Genomic DNA, 25,421 nt, shown 5'->3' with positions numbered 1-25,421 from the left:
GTCTGGAAAATAGAGCTGGGAGCAGATTGTCAAATATACATCATGTAAGGACTTTACGGAAGACCAAATTTTCTGAATTTTACAAGATGTTTATATACACACTTTAATATGCAGATGTACTATAGGCTGTTTCAATGATTTTAATAAAAATATCTTTTTAAGTCTGTGTGGTCATCATTCAAGGTTAAAGGGTCAAAGATCACATTTAGATTTACTACTGGTGAAATGAAAAAGTGTACAAGATTTAGTTCTTATAGTTTCATAATATCAAAATAATGTAAATGTTGTAATATTTTGGCCATGTAGTTAAATAATATCAAAATAATGTAAATATTGTAATATTTGGGCCATATAAGTATTTCAATTCAGTATCAATGTAACACTGGGCTTAGATAGACACATTGTGGGGCCCTGTCTGACATGTCAGTAGTTATATTTCTCACACCTTATTCTTTAGCTAAAGTAATTGTAGCATAATTACATACACGAACAAATCAATAGAGCTCTGTAGAAGATAATTGTATAACATCTTTAGAACAAGGTTTTAAAATGAATTTAAGTGGAATCTGAATAATAAGATTAACTTAGATTGAGTTTGCCTGAATCGAAAGAAAAAGTGTGTAGTATTAATCACAAGATATTAGTGATAACTGCTGATTATGTTGTCTGTACTGATAGGGTACACAAAAAATAGGTATTTTCCTGCGATTCATGAACAGAAATGTTCCACATTTATTTTACTAGAAGATAACGGGTAAACCATTTGATTAACAATTTTTTTTTGAAATGCAGTAAAAAAAATATTTAAAGAATCAATAAGATTGTTGAAAGGTTGTGGTTTGCTTTAATTTAGATTGATTTAACATTTGTACAGTTATTTTACTGTTCTGTTTTTAAGCTTTTAGCACTTAAAAATGGGCTTGGGTTGTGAAGTGGGAAGAATTGTACATGTAACTTTCAGAAACTGGAGATTTTGGAGAGTTATTTCATGAATTGATTGATTCACTTAAATTTTCATCATGTATATGTTGTGTTTAATGTAACCTACACACGCAACAAAAGTAAATAGCAGTGACTTTTCTGTTGACTACAGCATACATGCCATCTTCCCTCTAGTGAATGACTTTGATATTTTAGTGGTAACATCCTTAGGTGGTTGGGATTCAAATTTATACAAATGATGGGGCTGTCTCTCCAGGTGCCAGAGGGGTTGGTCTAAAAGGGGTCCATTTGGCAATATTTATATCAACGACTTCTTCTCTGGAACTAAGCAACGTATGGCATTGATGTTTCAGTGGTAACATAACTGGGAGGTTGGGATTCAAATTTATACAGATGATGGGGCTGCCCCTCAGGGGCCTCAGGGGTGGGGCAAAAAGGAGCAATTTGACTACATACAGGACTTCTTTAGGAAGATCTCTTTGGAACAGAAAAACAGTGCGATGCATGCCTGTTAAAACGGCATGCCCTGAAATGTGTTCACATGCACATAGGAAGAACCACTGTAAATATTTCACATACCATCTTGTGGATACGACACTAAATATTTCACATACCATCTTGTGGATACGACACTAAATATTTCACATACCATCTTGTGGATACGACACGAAATATTTCACATACCATCTTGTGGATACGACACTAAATATTTCACATACCATCTTGTGGATACGACACTAAATATTTCACATACCATCTTGTGGATACGACACTAAATATTTCACATACCACCTTGTGGTACGACACTAAATATTTCACATACCATCTTGTGAATACGACACTAAATATTTCACATACCATCTTGTGGATCAACACTAAATATTTCACATACCATCTTGTGGATACGACACTAAATATTTCACATACCATCTTGTGGATACGACACTAAATATTTCACATACCATCTTGTGGATACGACACTAAATATTTCACATACCATCTTGTGGATACGACACTAAGTATTTCACATACCATCTTGTGGATACGACACTAAATATTTCACATACCATCTTGTGGATACGACACTAAATATTTCACATACCATCTTGTGGATACGACACTAAATATTTCACATACCATCTTGTGGATACGACACTAAATATTTCACATACCATCTTGTGGATACGACACGAAATATTTCACATACCATCTTGTGGATCGATACGACACGAAATATTTCACATACCATCTTGTGGATACGACACTAAATATTTCACATACCATCTTGTGGATACGACACTAAATATTTCACATACCACCTTGTGGTACGACACTAAATATTTCACATACCATCTTGTGAATACGACACTTAATATTTCACATACCATCTTGTGGATCAACACTAAATATTTCACATACCATCTTGTGGATACGACACTAAATATTTCACATACCATCTTGTGGATACGACACTAAATATTCACATACCATCTTGTGGATACGACACTAAATATTTCACATACCATCTTGTGGATACGACACTAAGTATTTCACATACCATCTTGTGGATACGACACTAAATATTTCACATACCATCTTGTGGATACGACACTAAATATTTCACATACCATCTTGTGGATACGACACTAAATATTTCACATACCATCTTGTGGATACGACACTAAATATTTCACATACCATCTTGTGGATACGACACTAAAGAAATGGGAAACGGAAAAAGACCTAGAAGTAGTAATTGATAGCAATCTTGAATTTTAAAAACCATATATTTGAAAATATCAAAAGAGCAACTATGATGATTGCGATTATAAGAATTAAGAGCATTTGTGAATTTGGACAAAGAAACATTTCTCTTCTTATACAAATCATAAGTAAGAACTCAAGTTGATTTTGCAAGCGCCATTTGGTTTCCATAAAAAAAAACCACCTAAGTACATTGAAAAAATCGAAGGAGTTCAAAGAAGAGCAACAAAACTGGTCGCAGAAGTGAAAAAACTTTCAAACCTGGATCGACTGTTTCCAATTCTTACGGAAATAGAGGAAATTCTCTGAAAGTACACTCACAACTGTGTTCACTTATGAAGAGGAAAAATAGTTTTTTTTACTATTTACTGTAACTGTGTAGAATAACTTACCAGAAAATGTAGAGTGTACTAATAATTCAAATTGTTTTAAAAATGAACTGGATATAGTCACTGGAAAAATGTTGATTTATTTTACGATTTCAAGGCTAGTTTATGAACTGTAGTGTCGTTACATTAAAAACTATTATTATAACAATTACCATGTACTGAGTCTGGTGTAGAGGATACAGAATCCTGTACCAGAAATTAATTATTTATTACCATTTATTTTCATTAATTGTATTTTTGAAACTATTGAGATCCCAACCCCTTAACCATATATATACTAAACACAATCATGTTGAGTCTTGACTTCGTTTCTGGGTTATATATCTTTGAAGCAGTTCAGATCCCCATCCCATAATCATACATATAGCGTTGTAAGACATTGACAAGTAAAGGTAATAACATTGATATACATATATACATATATAAATATGTAATAACAGCACCCTAATGCTTATATCAGGCTGAAAGTTACATATCGTTGTCATCTTCCTTGTCATTGGTTGTCGTCATCATATTTAATTATCTATTCACTTTGGAATTAGAAGGCAACAAGAGAAGCTAAAAGCATAAATCATATTACTTTTGGTATTATAGTATAAGATATACAACAGGCTATCATTGTTTTCAACCAGTCATAATTTCTCCTCGTCAGAGATGTAACACCTTTAGCTGAGAATTTATTGCTACGATGAGAAAGTACTGAAGTCAATTTCATTTGTGGGTTCTCATTGTTCTATACTATAGACAAATTAAAATTTAGACTGGTTTTGATACTGATCAGTAGAAAAAAATGGCCATCATTCGTTTTTCATTTATGTTCATCATTCTAACCAGAATGTCCGAAAAATATACGACAGACATCAGAAGGCTAACATGTATAGAAATGAATCCCGAATTTAGAATTTTCTGTAGGTTGTCATGTATCTCTATTTTTAAATCTAAAAGAGTATCATTATTCTGTCAGCTAAGGAAGGCTCAATGGGATAAGTTAGATCGTTGACCATACACTAAAGTTGTTAAATGACTTCCCTTCTGATTTCAGAGGCACGGTCCAAGTAACACCCTGAGGTACCTTGTACGAGACATCAAAAAGGTAATTCAAAATTTAGTTCATATGTAAATTGATGGAATTTGCTTATGTAAGGTTCCTCTGTTCATAATAATCATTCTATCACATATATTCCTGTTATCTAGTGAATTCACTTAGGTTATATTATTACGTATATGTCACTAATGTAATATACTCTGGGGAGTTTTTCATTTGGTGTTCCTGTCATAATTCGATGATGTCAATAATTGTAAATGGCGTAACAAATTATGTCCTCCAAAATTTGGTGTTAAAACCTGGCAAAATTTACGTTTTCTGAGTTATTTGATAAAAAGTATCCGGATTTGTTTCCATTTCATATGAGATTTTTAAAAACTCATCTTTAAGTTCTGAATTTTGTTGCCAAGGCTCACAAAAATACTGAACTTTTAAGAATTTTTCATAAAATCTTGCATGAAATAAAAATTCAGTTAAGATTCTATATAAAAACTATAAGCTATGTGAACCTATCATCAATAACATTTAAATGTCCCCATGTTACTCATGATACAGAGAAACTTTTTCTGATCAAATGATCACATCCTAATCACCTTTACAGAAATATTTTCATTGTCTGTGAAAGTATACTTTTATTTCACACAAAATAAATCTGCGAGATTTCATGAAGTTTTATTGTATGTGAAAGTGTGATTATATTTCACAAAATAGAAATTACTTTCTGCAAGTTTTGTGTTTATTTGTCAAATTTTGTGTTTATTTGTCAAATTTTGTGGCAATGATCTCCTATAGTACCAGTTTGTGTTGTTTGCGCTTCATTGAGATCAATGCTGACAGACATTGACAAATTAAATGGTGTATGTTTCAGCACGTCCCCTCCAACTACCGGTACAACCTGATTGACATCGGCGCTGTCATTGAGCATTTAATGGATGGAGCATTCCGTGCCTCTTACTGTCGAAAACGGTTCCGGCAGAAATACAATGCCATCAAGCGTAATGTATGTCTAAATGGATAACTGTGATAGATCATTCCTTCTCATTATTTCTAACGCTTTTTTGCTCATAACAAAATTATCATCATATTTCTCCAAAACCATAGCAGATTTTGTCAATAAGTTCTCAAAGAAAAAATCACTGTAGATTTTCATGTTATTGAAGATTGTTTCTGTTCTCTAAAACAAGGTCATTATATTGGGACAGTGACATGCTTGGATAACAGACTAAAAGTAAAAAGCTTATGCAACTGAATGACCTTTACCTACCTACCTTCAAGGTCATAGGAGTCTAATGTGTGAATTTTTTAATTTAAAAACAAAGGCATCAACTGCCAGTATATATTTCAGATTTTAGGTGACCTTAGTAGACCATGGGCTTCTTGTCAGTTTATTCTCAAAAAATTATTGTGGATTTTAGACTGATAGTTTTTGATGGTAGATATTTGTCTGTTTTTTCTCTCCAAAATATGGTGGATTGTGTCTGTTAATTAATCAAGATTAATTAAGATATTTGACATTTTATCCTTCAAAACTGTGAAGCAAACAATTGTCAGTTTTAGCAATGAACATTCCAACCATACTGGTACTTTTTCTACCTGCATATTTATTCACAAAACATGCAGCATGAATTTAAGCCACACATATGTCATTTTGGGGATGATAATATGACACGTCACAACATTGCATTTAATTAAAGTTTTATGCTGTTAACATCTGTCATCAACTTTGAAAGGTGATGTCTACCAAGGATAGGGGAAGGTCAACTGCACTTAACTCCTGTGTACACCTGTCTTATTCCTCACCTATAAGTTCCTGTTCCTTACGCAATCATGTGTGTAATTATTGACCATCCGTAGACTTTTGATATTTGTCAGTGTACATTGTATATATTTACCTGGTAATAATTCATCATCTCCCAAAATTATATTGGAATTATTTACCCTCGTAGACTTTTGATATTCATCAGTGTACATTGTATATATTTACCTGGTAATAATTCAGCATCTCCCAAATTTATATGTGTAATTATTTACCCTCGTAGACTTTCGATATTCTTCAGTGTACATTGTATACTAGTATATTTACCTGCATGGTAATAATTCAGCATCTCCCAATATTATATGTGTAATTATTTACGCTGGTAGACTTTTAATATTAGTCAGTGTCCATTGTATATATTTCCTGTAAATAATTCAGCATCTCCAAAACTCTGTCTCAAATGACAGAAAAAGAAATATTCCATGGCCTATAGCCTGGGGCTAGTGTTAATTGTATATCAAGACCGTATTTTCATCGTATCTATCAGCTAGGTAGTAAGTCCTGGCATATATGTTATTACACTCTGTCAGTGTCTACAATAGACCCCCTAATTAGAGTAAGAGTTTGTGTATAGGTCTCCAGATGTATTACAGGATAAATGTCACACACAATTAATATTCATTAGTTTACTCTGGACCACAGATATTTTGACTTGTGTTAGTTTATAGTGGTGGGGAGTACACAGGAATTAGAGTGATGAACCTAAGTCTCGGCCAGGTATACTGTAACCTGTTAAAACATTGACATGGTTCAGTATATACTTGTACCTGATTTTTTTTTTAAATGCAATACTGAAAATCATGAAATTTATTGAATTAATTGGGCTATTGCACCATCCCTCTAGACTTTGACAATTCTTTTTACCTATATTTTAGTTTCCTCAGTTAAAAACTGCCTCCTAGGTATCAACACTTAGGTCCTTGGTATCACTGAAGAGTCCTAGGAGGAAGAAACTGCTCTATAATAAAGTTTAATTCATTTTTGCTCGACTGTATCTCACTCCAATTTGTATTGAAAGGTGCTAATACCGTGTGTGTCAAAAGACTCAAAACACCTATACACTGAAGTTCTCAACCTAAAACCTCAAAAGAATGCTAAACAATAATGAACATAATGTTGTTTTGTGACAACCATCTTTGTTTCTATCGGAAGTTGTCAATTGGACATGTGTTTTGTGCTTAATTTTGAAACCAAAGGACTACTTTAGATGTCTTGATGAAGCTTGATCAGCCCTGCCACTAGTCAGAGATAATGATTTACATTGATTTCGGTAGGATTTCCCAACATCATCAGAGATAATAACATCAATATAGGCAGGGTTATCAATATAGGTGGGATTTCCCACACCAAGCAGAAATAATAACATCGATATGGGTTGGATTTCCCACACCAATCAGAAATAATAACGTCGATATGGGTGGGATTTCCCAAACCAAGCAGATATTATAACATCGATATGGGTGGGATTTCCCACACCAATCAGTAATAATAACATCAATATGGGTGGGATTTCCCACACCAAGCAGAAATAATAAAATCGATATGGGTTGGATTTCCCACACCAATCAGTAATAATAACATCAATATGGGTGGGATTTCCCACCATCAGCAGAAATAATAAAATCAATATGGGTGGGATTTCCCACACCCAGCAGATATTATAACATTGATATGGTTGGGGTTTCCCACACCAAGCAGAAATAATGACATCGATATGGATGGGATTTCCCACACCAAGCAGAAATAATAACATTGATATGGGTTGGATTTCCCACACCAATCAGAAATAATAACATTGATATGGGTTGGATTTCCCACACCAATCAGAAATAATAACGTCCATATGGATGGGATTTCCCACACCAAGCAGAAATAATAACATCGATATGGGTTGGATTTCCCACACCAATCAGAAATAATAACGTCCATATGGATGGGATTTCCCACACCAAGCAGAAATAATAACATCGATATTGGTGGGATTTCCCACACCAATCAGAAATAATAACGTCGATATGGATGGGATTTCCCACACCAAGCAGAAATAATAACATCGATATGGATGGGATTTCCCACACCCATCAGAAATAATAACATCAATATAGGCAGGGTTATCAATATAGGTGGGATTTCCCACACCAAGCAGAAAAAAAAACCATCGATATGGACGGGATTTAATTCCCACACCAAGCAGAAATAATAACATTGATATGGGTTGGATTTCCCAAACCCAGCAAATATTATAACATTGATATGGATGGGATTTCCCACACCCAGCAAATATTTTAACATTGATATGGATGGGATTTCCCACACTAAGCAGAAATAATAACATTGATATGGGTTGGATTTCCCACACCCATCAGTAATAATAACATTGATATTGGTGGGATTTACCACACCCAGCAGATATTATAACATCGATATGGATGGGATTTCCCACTATCAGCAGCAAGTAAAGAGTATTGGTAATTGTTGTATATGTGTTAAGTGTTGTGTGTTACAGGGCGTGGCTGGGATGAAGAGTATTGGTAAATGTTGTATATGTGTTGTGTGTTACAGGGCGTGGCTGGGATGAAGAGTATTGGTAAATGTTGTATATGTGTTGTGTGTTACAGGGCGTGGCTGGGATGAAGAGTATTGGTAAATGTTGTATATGTGTTGTGTTGTGTGTTACAGGGCGTGGCTGGGATGAAGAGTATTGGTAAATGTTGTATATGTGTTGTGTTGTGTGTTACAGGGCGTGGCTGGGATGAAGAGTATTGGTAAATGTTGTATATGTGTTGTGTTGTGTGTTACAGGGCGTGGCTGGGATGAAGAGTATTGGTAAATGTTGTATATGTGTTGTTGTGTGTTACAGGGCGTGGCTGGGATGAAGAGTATTGGTAAATGTTGTATATGTGTTGTTGTGTGTTACAGGGCGTGGCTGGGATGAAGAGTATTGGTAAATGTTGTATATATGTTGTGTGTTACAGGGCGTGGCTGGGATGAAGAGTATTGGTAAATGTTGTATATGTGTTGTTGTGTGTTACAGGGCGTGGCTGGGATGAAGAGTATTGGTAAATGTTGTATATGTGTTGTGTGTAACAGGGCGTGGCTGGGATGAAGAGTATTGGTAAATGTTGTATATGTGTTATGTGTTACAGGGCGTGGCTTGGATGAAGAGTTTTGGTAAATGTTGTATATGTGTTGTGTGTTACAGGGCGTGGCTGGGATGAAGAGTATTGGTAAATGTTGTATATGTGTTGTGTTGTGTGTTACAGGGCGTGGCTGGGATGAAGAGTATTGGTAAATGTTGTATATGTGTTGTGTTGTGTTACAGGGCGTGGCTGGGATGAAGAGTATTGGTAAATGTTGTATGTGTTGTGTTGTGTGTTACAGGGCGTGGCTGGGATGAAGAGTATTGGTAAATGTTGTATATGTGTTGTGTTGTGTGTTACAGGGCGTGGCTGGTAACATGGGTAACCTAGTGACAACACTGCCAATGTTCCTGGATACTAAAGAGGCGCAGGAGCTCTTCCCATACCCCTTCCATGACCTTATGATCTGGGCCGTCCTAATGAAACGACAAAAAATGGCGCTGTTTATGTGGCAGCATGGAGAAGAGGCAATGGCCAAGGTATAGCTACTGACCAAGGGGAGATCACTGTGTTATACTAACAAAAGTTTGAAATCAGCCTCTTACACAAAGTGGTGTGTTATTTTGGCTTACAGCAAATTGCAATGAGTGGTAATATATGTGTTGCTATTTCTTTATTACTTTAATTTTATAACTTTATCAGTGATTGTATTGATATGATAAGGTTATAAAAAACTTGAGAAGACTTGAAGTTATTCAATTATATTCAAACATTTTTGCATGGTTAGATGTTTAGTTCTTGGGACATTGTCTTCTCTGAGGATGCAAGTATAGCTCTCCCATTATGTTTGAGGTCATAATTATTTAATTTATATATTGTCAGAATCATTTAAAAAAGAAATTTTGTTGTAAGTAAGCAGGTAATGACTGTGTGTTTTATAGCCTGTTATTGTTTGGTCTAGGCTCTGATGGCCTGTAAGCTGTATAAAGCCATGTCACACGAGGCTGACTCAGATGATCTTGAGGTGGATATCTCTGATGAACTCAGATCTTATGCAAAGTAAGTGATTACCCAATATTTGTCTTAGTTTGAAGTGGGGTTTTATGAATGATATGGGTTGTTTTTTTTCAGATTATAGCAGGTTCTTCTGTACGAATTGAATTTAATTGACGTGAAAATAAATGGGATTCATTTGGATTTCTTTCTATTCTTCCAAAGGCTGTATGATAAATTAATTTAATATCAATCTAGTTGGCAGGTATTACTATCTAAATATTTACCTTGTTAGTCATTGAACATCTCACATAAACTTAATGTCTTACACAAAGTTCACATCTCACATAAACTTAATGTCTTACACAAACTTAACATCTCACATAAACTTAATGTCTTACACAAACTTAACATCTCACATAAAGACTAACTGGTTTATGCTCTATGAAGCTCTGTATATATTCTTGTCAGCCCAAAGAAAATATTTCCTTATAACTATCTCTGGTGAGTGTGATTCCAAAAAGGTACATATGTATAATGGAACTGCAATTAATTTTATTTAATTTTCCTGCTAGGGAATTCCAAGTGTTGGCCCTGGAGTTACTGGAGCACTGTTACAAGATAGATGATGATTACACTCAGCAGTTACTTACCTACGAACTCAAGAACTTCAGTGACCAGACGTGTCTGAGTCTGGCCGTCGCAGCCAATCATCGGGAGTTTGTGGCTCATACGTGTTGTCAGATTCTCCTGAATGACATGTGGATGGGAGGCTTACAGATGAGGAAAAACAGCAGTCTCAAGGTTAGTTAAAACACTCCATTATCTCAGTACAGACATGGACATCACCTATATCTTCTCTATCAGACTAGTTATCCACTGGTGCTCGGAATTCTTGACCCAAGATCACTTAATGACATCATTAATCAATAGTGAATAATGATTATCTTCATATTATAAGAATAGCATAAAGAAATTAGCATCATATAACACCTTCACCAAGTTCAGGACTACAAGGAACTGCGTAAACTACTAAAGGGAAGCAACTCATGTTGATGTCATTTTGTGCAGCATGATTGTTGGTAAAATGTCAATCTGTGGTGAAAGGACAATATAATTATAGCAATATTACATTACAGCTAGGTAATATAGAGTATATACTGGTCCAGCCATAGATTCTGATTCTAGATAAAATGTCAGTCTTTGGTGAAATGACAATATCATGGCAATATTACATTACAGCTAGGTAATATAGAGTATACTGGTCCGGCCATACATTCTGGTGCTAGATAAAATGTCAATCTGTGGTGAAAGGACAATATAATTATGGCAATATTACATTACAGCTAGGTAATATAGAGTATACTGGTCCGGCCATACATTCTGATTCTAGATAAAATGTCAGTCTTTGGTGAAATGACATTATCATGGCAATATTACATTACAGCTAGGTAATATAGAGTATACTGGTCCGGCCATACATTCTGGTGCTAGATAAAATGTCAGTCTTTGGTGAAATGACATTATCATGGCAATATTACATTACAGCTAGGTAATATAGAGTATACTGGTCCGGCCATACATTCTGGTGCTAGATAAAATGTCAGTCTTTGGTGAAATGACAATATCATGGCAATATTACATTACAGCTAGGTAATATAGAGTATACTGGTCCGGCCATACATTCTGGTGCTAGATAAAATGTTAGTTTTTGGTGAAATGACAACATTATATAATGACATCATTACATTACAGGTAATATTGGGTATACTGATTCCCCCATACATTTTGGCTCTGGAGTTTAAGAGTAAGGAGGAACTACAGTTGATGCCGCAGACAATGGAGGAACATTTGGATGAACTAGAGAACCAGGCAAGCGAGGAGGAGGGAGACCTGTCATTCAGCGAGGACATTAATGAGGATCATGTAAATGAGGTAAGCTGCGATGAGGATGGTGGCCTTTACCAAGGACACACATGTGTTGATAATTATAGCTTACACAAAGTGAGATGTGCATGATATATGGCATAAGGCGATAATGTGTGTATTTGCAGACACAATGAAAATGTTTGGTTATTTAAACATATAACCCTAATTTGAGTCTAGAACTATACAATATTCAGGGATTTAATTTTGCTTCGTAATAAGCAGAAATTTGTATAAAGCTTGTTCATCTTAGACAAGTTTTACTCTAGTTGAGGAAATATTTGTTGACAAAATCAATATTTTTTATAATAATTTTAGTGACATCAGTCTATAGTAGATAACTAATTTTAATTTCAGAATCTGTACATAGATGATGTCAATATAGAGACCAGCTTCCATTCATCCAGCCAAGGCTTCCCTCGAGAAAATGGATCACTCCACAACGATAGCAACCAAGAATACTCACAGTTTACAATAAAAAAGAAGAAAAGCCCATTACGACTTGGCAAGAGGATATATGAGTTTTATAATGCACCCATCACCAAATTCTGGTTTTATACTGTAAGTTTGCATGCCTTACATGTAGTTAAGTTTTCCAAATTATTAGTCCAGCGAAACCGGGGGAACTATAGGTTTCGTCCGTTTGTCCGTCCGTCCGTCTGTCTTTCAGTCTGTCCACTTATTTTTCTGCACTTTTTTTAGCCATGCTTTAAGGTATGATGCTGAATGTTAGCATATAACTTCAGTAAGAGTAGCTACAGATCAAGTTTGAGTTTCAGGGTTTTTGAGTATATTACATATTGCCTTAACTTTGTATACCTAAATGAATTATCAAACACATTTTGGGATGGCAGATAACCATGCATATTAAGTAGATCACTGTGACCTACATTTCTGCCTTTGACTTCATTATATTGTATCCTTTAGAGGTCAATTGTGTCAGTGTTTTATTGAAGTTCACCAGGTTTGTAATATCATTAGAACCTCTAGTTGGTGGTATTTGTGGGATCAACACTTGCGAACATCACTTGGGTCTCCGATGATAGGTCATGGATTTTCCAATCAAATGTATTGTTAAAAATAAAAATGAATGTATGTTCATGTGAAATCAAATAAAATAGCGGTTAGAGAGATACAGTCAATAAATTGTCAGTATTTGTTAATAATGTTAGGTAATAGTAAAAGGCTTGTCTATAACACAGCTATAATATTAATGATAATAAAGGGATGTCAGCAATTGAATAATTAAGTTACACCTTAACTTTCAATATGTATGATCATAAGTGATTTACAACTGACCTTTCTTTGTATAAATTGTGTTTACAGATGGCCTATCTTGGATTTCTCATCTGTTATACGTATGTTGTGTTGGTGAAGACATCGCCACATCCCAGGTGGCAGGAATATCTCGTCATGTGCTATATGTTTACACTGGCTATAGAGAAAATCAGACAGGTAAGGGTTCACATCGCTAACCTTTAGGAAAATCAGACAGGTAAGGGTTCACGTCACTAGTCCTTAGGAAAATCAGACAGGTAAGGGTTCACGTCGCTAGTCTTTAGGGAAATCAGACAGGTTAGGGTTAGTCGCTAGCCTTTAGTAAAGTCAGACAGGTTAGGGTTAGTCGCTAGCCTTTAGTAAAGTCAGACAGGTTAGGGTTCACATCACTAGCCTTTAGTAAAGTCAGACAGGTAAGGGTTCACATCACTAGCCTTTAGTAAAGTCGGACAGGTAAGGGTTCACGTCACTAGCCTTTAGGAAAATCAGACAGGTAAGGGTTCACGTCACTAGTCTTTAGTAAAGTCAGACAGGTAAGGGTTCACGTCACTAGCCTTTAGTAAAGTCAGACAGGTAAGGGTTCACATCACTAGCCTTTAGTAAAGTCAGACAGGTAAGGGTTCACATCACTAGCCTTTAGGAAAATTAGACAGGTAAGGGTTCACATCACTAGCCTTTAGGAAAATCAGACAGGTAAGGGTTCACGTCACTAACCTTTAGTAAAATCAGACAGGTAAGGGTTCATGTATCTGGCCATTAAAAAAAATCTGATGGCTGATGAAGTTTTTTTCATCATCTATAATAGTACCCTAAAATTGTTTTATTATTCTTACATCGCTTTGAAATTTGTTATGAATTATAACCACGATATGTATTGTTGTGTTTCCCTGAAATGAATTTTGATTCCACTCTTTGCAAAAATCATTATCCTTTACTTACTTCAGTATTTGCTTTTTAGCCCACCATCAAATAATTTTATGAGTTAATTGGAGACTACTTAAAGTATGCCACCTCTAACCACTCATAAAGTGAAGCAAATCTGATTTCGATGCGAGATAGTATATAACAGTATATGGCATTCGACAGCTATATATTTATTGTTTCACTGCGATACTCTTGCTAATTCAATGAAATGCTTATTTAAACAATAACCGAAGCATTTACATAATAATATTGATGTTTGATATTACACGAAATTTTCATAATTTTTTTGTCTAACTTTACATTTATCATTTTTTTGTTGATCATTTTAGCTATTTTAAGTTCTCAATCCCTCTTTTTTTAAAACTTATTAATTGATTAATTAATAATGTACAATTTTCTACATGATACGGAATTCTGGAATTTCTATAGCGGTTCCGACTATTCTATTACTATTACCCATTGCCAATCAATGATGGTAGTTACAGACACACTTTGTTCAATACACAATGTTTCCAAATTAATATCATTTTCATGTGAGTGACTCATTGTCAGTCATTACCAGTGTTCATTTTTGAAGTGATATCCTTTAATTCTAATCACAAACATTATTAATTAACTGTGCCGTTGCTTAAATGACCAGAGTGTCGGAGACTTGACGCAATGGCCGAGTTACAGGTGCCGAGCCAAGCCAGACTAGCCCACTCTAATTGTATCGGAATAATTGTTTATTTCACACCTCCTTTGTGATTAACAAGGGCCAGACATGATTGACATTATGAGGCACTGCTGGTACATAAAGGCTTTATTTAATGTTGAGGAGACAAATTCCAAATAATGCAAGATTTTGTGACTTGAGAGAGGACTTTGTGGGGAAAATGTTTTAATATTGTGAACCGCCCTCTGAGGATGTAAGGGTTAATAACAAACCCTGTAAATGAGATCTGGTTGTTAAAAAATTATACAGATTAGCTACAAGGATACTTTTGATTGCTTCTGGCAATAAAGAAAATACCTCTACATGATTCATGTGTCACAAGGTTACCGCTCACAGCGTTATAGTTTTATTACCAAGGCCTTAATCAGAGTTCCCTCCCCTGGCCATATGTTACTGTTGTTGTGTTCCTAGCGACAATCTCTGGGTCTTTACACAGGAAGTAGCACTATAGTGTGTAAATACAGTTATTGTTGATCTGCTAATGGTTTGAAATTTTAACATTCACATTTGTTACCATAAAATAATTATATTCTATCAATACGTTCACCTTTCATAAAGTTTGTCTAGTTGATGAATTGTACTTTCTGCCCCAGATGTTTTGTCGGATGATGTTTGACATGTAAATAGCTGACTATAAAAAGTGGGTTACTGTTCCGACTGTACAGATTCTCGGTACATTAAGTATGTCACCGATATAATGATACTAGCCTACAGATATATACCACCAATATATTTCCTTAATGTCAATATCGTGTTGCTCATATCTTTGGTTTGGTTTTGGTTTTATTTTGTTTAACGTCCTATTAACAGCCAGGGGCATTTAAGGATATGTCAGGTTTTGGTGGTGGAAGATAGTCGCAGTACCCGCAGAAAAACCACCGACCTTGGGGGTCAGTACCTGGCAACTGCCCCACGTAGGTTTGGAACTCGCACTGTCTTGTGAATAAAAACACCAGGTTCAAAGTAGATAGTGGTTAACTTTTAAATGATATCTAAAACTCAAAGGGTCAAAATAAAATGGTTTATTCGTTAAAGCAGGTGTCTGAATCAAGATATTTGATAATAAATGATGATGCTGCTAACTGTATATAGACTGTCTGTTTACACAAGGGTCAGAATGGAGAGGTTGGCTATAGATAGGTATCAGTGTCTGTTTACACAAGGGTCAGAATGGGGAGATTGGCTATAGATAGGTATCAGTGTCTGTTTACACAAGGGTTAGAATGGAGAGGATGGCTATAGATTGTTTTCAGTGTCTGTTTACACAAGGGTCAGAATGGAGAGGTTTTGTATAGATTGTTATCAGTGTCTGTTTACACAAGGTTCAGAATGGAGAGGTTTTGTATAGATTGGTATCATTGTCTGTTTACACAAAGGTCAGAATGGAGAGGTTTTGTATAGATTGGTATCAGTGTCTGTTTACACAAGGGTCAGAATGGACAGGTTTTGTATAGATAGGTATCAGTGTCTGTTTACACAAGGGTCAGAATGGAGAGGTTTTGTATAGATTGGTATCAATGTCTGTTTACACAAGGGTCAGAATGGAGAGGTTTTGTATAGATAGATATCAGTGTCTGTTTACACAAGGGTCAGAATGGAGAGGTTTTGTATAGATTGGTATCATTGTCTGTGTACACAAAGGTCAGAATGGAGAGGTTTTGTATAGATTGGTATCAGTGTCTGTTTACACAAGGGTCAGAATGGACAGGTTTTATGTTGGTCGGTATCAGTATCCGTGTAGACAAGGGTCAGAATGGAGAGGTTGGAAATAGATTGTTGATATTGATTAGCTATAAACCATTGTTGTTGTATCTGTCACTAACACCCTATCTCTATCCTAATGTTTGCCTCCCTCATTTTCTGCCTTTGTGTAAGTGTAACCCTCAATCAACAATTCCATTTAAACAAGTTTTCAGTGGCAAACTCCAGATCTGCGTCTATTGTCCTTTATGAATTGTATTATCTCTTATAAGCTAATTCCAATACCATAGTCAATGGCAGCATGTGTTGACTATTTACTGTTATGGTTCTATTTCATGAGGATGGGCCGAGTTATCTGTTACAGTCTAAATCTGTAAAACTAATGGATTATCTCATGAAGTCATTGTGACATGCGCTGAAGGGTTTTTAATGACACACTCTTTATTTTATCGTACTGCACAGCTATTTAGACCAGGCACACACCCAATAGCTCAGTATAAAGAGGAGCTGGAGACTTTCATCAATTCTGAATATTAAAGGGTTTTTTAAACAATAAGTTATGAAATATATATAATCCTGTGTTTAGGCTTCTGTAGAAAGAATGACTTGTGTTTTGATTGGTCAAGGTCGTCATAGTAAAGTGAATCTTCTATTACAACTCCATATTATAGGAAACACTTGGTTGTGTGTCTTCAGCGATCACGAGGCAGATATAGACTAAGTTGACTCAAAATCAATAAAGAATAATGAGGAATTTTTAAACAAAAAATTAGAAACCTACAAGTGTTTGACTTGCATTAGCAATATTCATTACATGTAATAACTTTTTCTGAAATGCACACGTTCTGCTATTTAAAGATTTTAATAGTTTGACAATCTAGTACCAAAACACAGCTTAAATCTACAGTTTCTTCACAGCATTTGTACTGGATTTTATAGGTTTTGTTATCAACCGGATTTCAATTCATGGTTCTACATAATCTTTAGTTTCTACCATATACAGTTTTTGTAGTTTCTACTATCAACAGTGTCTGCAATACACAATCACTTTCTATACACTCTACAGTTTTTAGATGACAGATTTCTACAAAATCAAGGTTTCAAATGCAGTTTCTACAATATACAGAAATGGTAAAATCAGGAACTGTGTCACATAGTCCGGCAGAATGGTGCATATATCAGTAGAATTGTGGATTTTGTAGTAAAAACATGAAACTTTGCATATAGGTAGGGCATCATGACTTGAATAAATTCAGATATGGGGCCAAACTATTTTTTCCAATATGGCCGCCAAAACCAAGATGGCTGCCAAATCCAATATGGCTGCCTTATATATCTGGTAAATTTAAGATTTCGTCAAATGTATGCATACTTTTTACTTTTCTGTCTACTGTATGAACAGAAATTAACAAACTTATTTTTTTATCAAACAATCACAATTACTTCACCATTCTGCTAGACTAACAGTGTACATGGTTCAATTCCTATTTGGGCAGTTTATGTTTATAAGAAAGCTGGGACCACGGACAGTCTGGTACTGTCATGGTGTTGTCCTTGGGTGGGCAAGACACTTTACCCCGATTGGTCTGGACAACATTTAATGAGCATTGTGAACATTTTTCAATGAGTTGGCCATCAGCTTCTACATCAGGACCCTGTCTGAATATGGCCCCAACTGTTGATTGGATGATAAACCCAGCAAAACCTCTCACTGAATGCTGTACAAAAACAACAAAGATCAGTCTGAAAGTGAACTACAAATTTATTTACAAAAAAACACAAAAATATCAATCAAAAGGACCAGTTTCACGAGAGGGTGTGACCATAAGAGGCAAGGAACTGGTCGTTTCTTGACCTGACCCCATACTCACACTCGACTTAAAGGTCAATCTGGCTTTTGGTGGATTCTTACTCTGTTTCCACCGACACATAAACTTGACAAACTCCATGCGGAACCGTTGACCAGTCAGGCAGTACAAAAAGAAATTAATTGAATGGTTGATGTACATAAAGACAAAACAGATCACTTTGCCCAGAACCTGGTTACCCATTTCATCTAAGGTCCTTGCTTTTCCTTTCACTAGTCCAAACACAGAGCGTGGCAGCGTGGTTACTATCCAAACAAAGGAAATGACCAGTAAAGTGAAGGCTAGGCGGCGATGTCTGTAGCGAGCAATGCGATCGTCTTTGGTCATGTTGCTGAAGATGCCTTTGTTGCGTACAAGAGACACTACAATGAGCGAGTTGAACACTAGTAGGATCCCGAAGGGTAGGAATGAGTAAAGTAGAAGATTGACCCAAGGGAACACATTACACACAAAATTCTCGTAAGCATATGCAGCACATATAGCTTGGGACCCCTGTGGTCGCGATGGGTCAAGGAGAAGTTCTGCTGTCCAAAACAGATATACATTCACCAGTACAAAGGCCAAAGCTATCATAAATGTGACAAACTTGGCACGGGACAGGCTACACATCCTGTTAGCTCGTAGTGGAAACCAGACAGCCAGAAACCGTTCAATAGTCACGGCCACAATAAGCCATGCAGAGAAGTGCAATGAGAATTGGATCGTGAATATGAATGTCTTACAGGCAGCGTTACTGATATGCAGCAGTTCAAAACCTGTGATGATTCTGATCCATGTCTTTAGAGCACTAAGGTACAGCACTACAGTGTCAGCTACAGCTAGAGCCGCCAAATAGAAAAATGTAGGAGTCTGTCGCATTTCCCGACGCATCATAATGATGAAACTAAGTACATTGCCGATAGTACCGACACAGATGATGATTGGGAACCCCCAGGTGATGAGCTCCATAGCAATGATGTATCCCATCGTGTCCTCCAATCTCCCGAACCTCAGCGGGACTGACAGATTACTTCGGTTTCCTTCCATTTGTGCTCAGGTTTATCGTTTCTTTGAGTAATATTCCCTTCTGAAGACTACACACCAAGAATTTCTCTATTTATAACCAATGGATAGTTTGCTCCCACTAAATGTGTCCAAAGTGGATAAGAATTGATGACAGTAGAAATTTCACAATTCTTCATTTTAACAGAATACAACTATATGTATGCTGTTTCCATTATCCAACTGGCATGGTAAATTTGAACTCTGGAACCCATTCTCATGTATAAAAGAACATTTGCTTTTGAAATCAATTTTATATGCTTGTCATTGTAACATAGTACTAATGGCTAAGTAATGGCTGTATTGTTTGCAAGTCTGTCGTCACAAATTCCTGGCTGATACTGGGATTGTGAGGACGAATCAACAGGAACCACTCATTTGATCTGAAACCAAACACAAATTGAAAGTATAGTTAAAACCCTATTGATTTCCTCTCCGTGCATCAAACATGTAATCTGCATGGTAACTGTCAATAAAGGGAGGGGCTATCCGCAGTTACCTGGATAGCTCCTCTGGACCTTCCAGAACTTAGGTGGTTGCCGGAAACTGACCACTCACAACAGATGGACAAGGCTTTCTAAAGCAAACATTATCCTGCTGATAGTTGGCTGCTCAAGAGCCTTGGACAGCGATATTTCAGTATAGCATTATCTTAAGGGTTAATATGCTACCTTATACCCAGACATCTGTGCTTACAAGATCTTACAGGAGTTTCATTTGACCGGTATGAAACATGAATCATACTTTTCAGTTTAGCTCCTGGTGAATAAGATGAATGTTTCTTAAGGATCTCCATTAGTACTGGTATGTTAGATACATGCAGATAAATATGTAGACAGATATATAATTTTGTATTAAGTAATTATAATAAGGAATGAAATTGGTTTGATCTGGGGATAAATATAACAATGAATATTTTGAGCTTTGGCGATACACATACCAGTGATTTTAATGTGCCTATTCTGAGTAAGATTCTGTTTATCACGTAATCTAAGATTTTTAGCTCACATGACAGAAGGCAAGTGAGCTTATACCATAGGGCAGCATCTGTCATCAGTCAGCATTTCCTTTAGATTGCTACTTATCCTGAATACCTGAATGGATTGTGATGAAATTTGGTCTGGAGCATTATTAAGGAGACTCAACGTTGTATAAATTAGGATTGTGGCTTCCCTGAGGCTAAAGAGAAGGGGTTGAATATTGGAAATAAATGTATAGCAGATTCTTTCAAATCTTTTGTATTCACCAAAACAGGGGATATTAATTTATGTCATGCTTCATTTCCATGCAATAAGTCCCAATAACTGCAACAAATGTCAACAGATTTTCTTCAAACTTGGTAACAAGTGAAATGCCTTAAGGGCTAGGCCAAGTTCAATTGCCATTTACACTGGACATTATTTGGCACCTTGATTAACAAAAAAATTCTGCTGTTTCCATGCAATAACTCCAACAAATATTATAAGATTATCATCAAACTTAGTAACAGAGTTATTGTCCTTTGAGTTATGAAAAACATTGTCATTTTTGCCATTAAATAACTCTCCCAAATATTTTCCAACAATCTTCAAACATAGGAACAGGATTCAATGAATTAAGGGCTCAGTCAAATTGGTGGTAGGGTCTGGTAATAGCAGATGAGAAGAGAAGTCTTGCAAAATCAGTTTATTTTATCTGATAATAAATGTCAAATAAAACATCTAACTTCTGTTTAGACTCTTTAAGTTTTTCTTCAAGTTGCAAGCAATACATTATGGCACAACATTCTGTTCAGCTATAATGACATGTTTACTCCTAACCAAGCAACTTAAGTATTTTGCCATGATTATTGAATTATTCAGGTGAGCGATGTAGGCCATCTGCATGGGCCTCTTGTTTGCAAATATTTGTGAAAGCCACATTTTCACATATTGGTTTAAAATCTACTTCAAGGATTTTAGACACTAAAACAATCTGACAACACAATGCAGTTGAAAGTCTGACATTGAGTTGTGGCATCAAACTGAAACAATCAAGACTTATATTACCGCTCCTTTTGGAATTACAAAATTATGGTCATTCAATGTCTGTTCTAAGTTAGCTCCACACAAACAGATTATATGTTGTCAAAAAAGTGTTTCTAGACAAATTTCCACCAAACAGATAATATGTTGTCAAAAAAGTGTTTCTAGACAAAGTTCCACAAAAACAGATTATATATGTTGTCAAAAAAGTGTTTGTAGACACATTTGATGTAAAATATTAAAAATGGACAGTACAGACATATAAGCATTCACAACAAGTATTGTGGTATTGATTTTTTTTTTACTTATTTCATTACATGTACTTTCCTGTAGAAAGACTAGTTTGATAATTAAGGTTCTGTAAAGTCTTCAATAACTTTTGAATAGCATTATAAACGTTAGAATTTGCCATCAAATTTTGCTTCTGAAAAATTCAAAATACTACTTACTTTAAAGGACCACACAGTTGTTTGATCCGGTAGTATATCCCTGTTGGCAATGAAGACTGGTTTGTACTGTGATATCCAGGAAGTTTTCCCCGGACACTGTGCGGGCTTACAATGAGTGATTTACCTGCTAAGACAGTGTTATCCTGTTCTGTATCGGTGACGATCGTCAATGATTGTGTGACATATCACTGGACCATTGTTAACCATGCAGGTCATCCTGTAATACTATTGTCGTTAAATGTCATAGCTGTTGGTATGGTAACCCTTTACATTTCCAATTTATGTTTACTATATTAGTCTTAATCAGTTAGCACTGATTATGCCATCATATCTGCTCTACTGTATCTACATCCTGTCCACTGTTTAGGGACTAGTGTGGACAATTCTGTCTATGGATTTGTAACAGTGATTGTAGTGACATAGCTATGGAGAGTGTATAGGGTATAGTCCAACTGGCGGTTGAGAGAGGGTGTGTGGGGTATAGTCCAACTGGCGGTTGAGAGATGTTGATGTTGGGAATATTGGGGTCTAGGGTCTGTTTAGTGGTAGAGAGTGTGTAGGGTGTAGTCTAACTGACAGTGAGAGATGTTGATGTTGGGAATATTGGGGTCTAGGGTCTGTTTTGTGGTAGAGGGTGTGTAGTGTATAGTCCAACTGGCCGTTGAAAGATGTTGATGTAGGGTATATTGGGGTCTAGGGTCTGTTTAGTGGTAGAGGGTGTGTGGGGTATAGTCTAACTGGTGGTTGAGAGATGTTGATGTAGGGTATATTGGGGTCTAGGGTCTGTTTAGTGGTAGAGGGTGTGTAGGGTATAGTCTAACTGGCGGTGAGAGATGTTGATGTAGGGTATATTGGGGTCTAGGGTCTGTTTAGTGGTAGAGAGTGTGTAGGGTATAGTCCAACTGGAGGTTGAGAGATGTTGATGTAGGGTATATTGGGGTCTAGGGTCTGTTTAGTGGTAGAGGGTGTGTGGGGTATAGACTAACTGGCGGTGAGAGATGTTGATGTAGGGTATATTGGGGTCTAGGGTCTGTTTAGTGGTAGAGAGTGTGTAGGGTATAGTCTAACTGGTGGTTGAGAGATGTTGATGTAGGGTATATTGGGGTCTAGGGTCTGTTTTGTGGTAGAGGGTGTGTGGGGTATAGTCGAACTGGTGGTTGAGAGATGTTGATGTTGGGTATATTGGGGTCTAGGGTCTGTTTTGTGGTAGAGGGTGTGTAGGGTATAGACCAACTGGTGGTTGAGAAATGTTGATGTAGGGTATATTGGGGTCTAGGGTCTGTTTAGTGGTAGAGGGTATGTAGGGTATAGTCTAACTGGCGGTGAGAGATGTTGATGTAGGGTATATTGGGGTCTAGGGTCTGTTTAGTGGTAGAGAGTGTGTAGGGTATAGTCCAACTGGCGGTTGAGAGATGTTGATGTAGGGTATATTGGGGTGTAGGGTCTGTTTAGTGGTAGAGGGTATGTAGGGTATAGTCTAACTGACAGTGAGAGATGTTGATGTAGGGTACATGTATATTGGGGTCTAGGGTCTGTTTAGTGGTAGAGAGTGTGTAGGGTATAGTCCAACTGGTGGTTGAGAGATGTTGATGTAGGGTATGTTGGGGTCTAGGGTCTGTTTTGTGGTAGAGGGTGTGTAGGGTATAGTCTAACTGGCGGTTGAGAGATGTTGATGTAGGGTATATTGGGGTCTAGGGTCTGTTTAGTGGTAGAGAGTGTGTAGGGTATAGACTAACTGGCAGTTGTGAGATGTTGGTGTTGGGAATATTGGGGTCTAGGGTCTATTTAGTGGTTGAGGGTGTGTAGGGTATAGTCCAAATCACAGTGAGAGATGTTGATGTTGGGAATATTGGGGTCTAGGGTCTGTTTAGTGGTAGAGAGTGTGTAGGGTATAGTCCAACTGGTGGTTGAGAGATGTTGATGTAGGGTTTATTGGGGTCTAGGATCTGTTTAGTGGTAGAGAGAGGGTGTAGGGTATAGTCCAAATCACAGTGAGAGATGTTGATGTTGGGAATATTGGGGTCTAGGGTCTGTTTAGTGGTAGAGAGTGTGTAGGGTATAGTCTAACTGGCGGTGAGAGATGTTGATGTAGGGTATATTGGGGTCTAGGGTCTGTTTTGTGGTAGAGAGTGTGTAGGGTATAGTCCAGCTGGAGGTTGAGAGATGTTGATGTAGGGTATATTGGGGTCTAGGGTCTGTTTTGTGGTAGAGAGTGTGTAGGGTATAGTCCAACTGGTGGTTGAGAGATGTTGATGTAGGGTATATTGGGGTGTAGGGTCTGTTTAGTGGTAGAGGGTATGTAGGGTATAGTCTAACTGACAGTGAGAGATGTTGATGTAGGGTACATGTATATTGGGGTCTAGGGTCTGTTTAGTGGTAGAGAGTGTGTAGGGTATAGTCCAACTGGTGGTTGAGAGATGTTGATGTAGGGTATGTTGTGGTCTAGGGTCTGTTTTGTGGTAGAGGGTGTGTAGGGTATAGTCTAACTGGCGGTTGAGAGATGTTGATGTAGGGTATATTGGGGTCTAGGGTCTGTTTAGTGGTAGAGAGTGTGTAGGGTATAGACTAACTGGCAGTTGTGAGATGTTGATGTTGGGAATATTGGGGTCTAGGGTCTGTTTAGTGGTTGAGGGTGTGTAGGGTATAGTCCAAATCACAGTGAGAGATGTTGATGTTGGGAATATTGGGGTCTAGGGTCTGTTTAGTGGTAGAGAGTGTGTAGGGTATAGTCCAACTGGTGGTTGAGAGATGTTGATGTAGGGTTTATTGGGGTCTAGGATCTGTTTAGTGGTAGAGAGAGGGTGTAGGGTATAGTCCAAATCACAGTGAGAGATGTTGATGTTGGGAATATTGGGGTCTAGGGTCTGTTTAGTGGTAGAGAGTGTGTAGGGTATAGTCTAACTGGCGGTGGGAGATGTTGATGTAGGGTATATTGGGGTCTAGGGTCTGTTTTGTGGTAGAGAGTGTGTAGGGTATAGTCTAACTGGCGGTTGAGAGATGTTGATGTAGGGTATATATTGGGGTCTAGGGTCTGTTTAGTGGTAGAGGGTGTGTAGGGTATAGTCTAACTGGCGGTTGAGAGATGTTGATGTAGGGTATATTGGGGTCTAGGGTCTGTTTAGTGGTAGAGAGTGTGTAGGGTATAGTCCAACTGGAGGTTGAGAGATGTTGATGTAGGGTATATTGGGGTCTAGGGTCTGTTTTGTGGTAGAGAGTGTGTAGGGTATAGTCCAACTGGTGGTTGAGAGATGTTGATGTAGGGTTTATTGGGGTCTAGGATCTGTTTAGTGGTAGAGAGTGTGTAGGGTATAGTCCAAATCACAGTGAGAGATGTTGATGTTGGGAATATTGGGGTCTAGGGTCTGTTTAGTGGTAGAGAGTGTGTAGGGTATAGTCTAACTGGCGGTGAGAGATGTTGATGTAGGGTATATTGGGGTCTAGGGTCTGTTTTGTGGTAGAGAGTGTGTAGGGTATAGTCTAACTGGCG

General features: G+C 36.9%; 2 protein-coding genes across 2 annotated transcripts in view; one reads left to right on the top strand and one right to left on the bottom strand.

Moving 5' to 3' along the window:
- Positions 1–25,421, top strand: part of LOC117334667 (transient receptor potential cation channel subfamily M member 3-like) — a gene marked incomplete at its 5' end in the record, with an annotated part of 177,653 nt that overhangs the window by 136,267 nt on the left and 15,965 nt on the right. Inside the window, 8 exon segments of the mRNA XM_033894419.1 lie at positions 4,138–4,188; positions 5,009–5,140; positions 9,399–9,575; positions 9,998–10,095; positions 10,605–10,833; positions 11,785–11,964; positions 12,313–12,516; positions 13,282–13,410. Coding sequence (XP_033750310.1) covers positions 4,138–4,188; positions 5,009–5,140; positions 9,399–9,575; positions 9,998–10,095; positions 10,605–10,833; positions 11,785–11,964; positions 12,313–12,516; positions 13,282–13,410 — 1,200 coding nt within the window.
- On the bottom strand, positions 18,318–22,406 carry LOC117334669 (probable G-protein coupled receptor 139). Its single transcript, XM_033894421.1, has 2 exons — positions 21,935–22,406; positions 18,318–19,865 (listed from the first exon to the last, which is right to left on the bottom strand). Exon 2 carries the CDS (start codon positions 19,465–19,467, stop codon positions 18,361–18,363), a length of 1,107 nt encoding a protein of 368 aa, XP_033750312.1. The 5' UTR covers positions 19,468–19,865; positions 21,935–22,406; the 3' UTR covers positions 18,318–18,360.

The sequence above is a fragment of the Pecten maximus genome, chromosome 9 (genome assembly GCF_902652985.1).
Source record: "Pecten maximus chromosome 9, xPecMax1.1, whole genome shotgun sequence".
In the NCBI taxonomy this organism is placed as follows: domain Eukaryota; kingdom Metazoa; phylum Mollusca; class Bivalvia; order Pectinida; family Pectinidae; genus Pecten; species Pecten maximus.
This window is presented reverse-complemented; position numbering and strand designations above follow the sequence as displayed.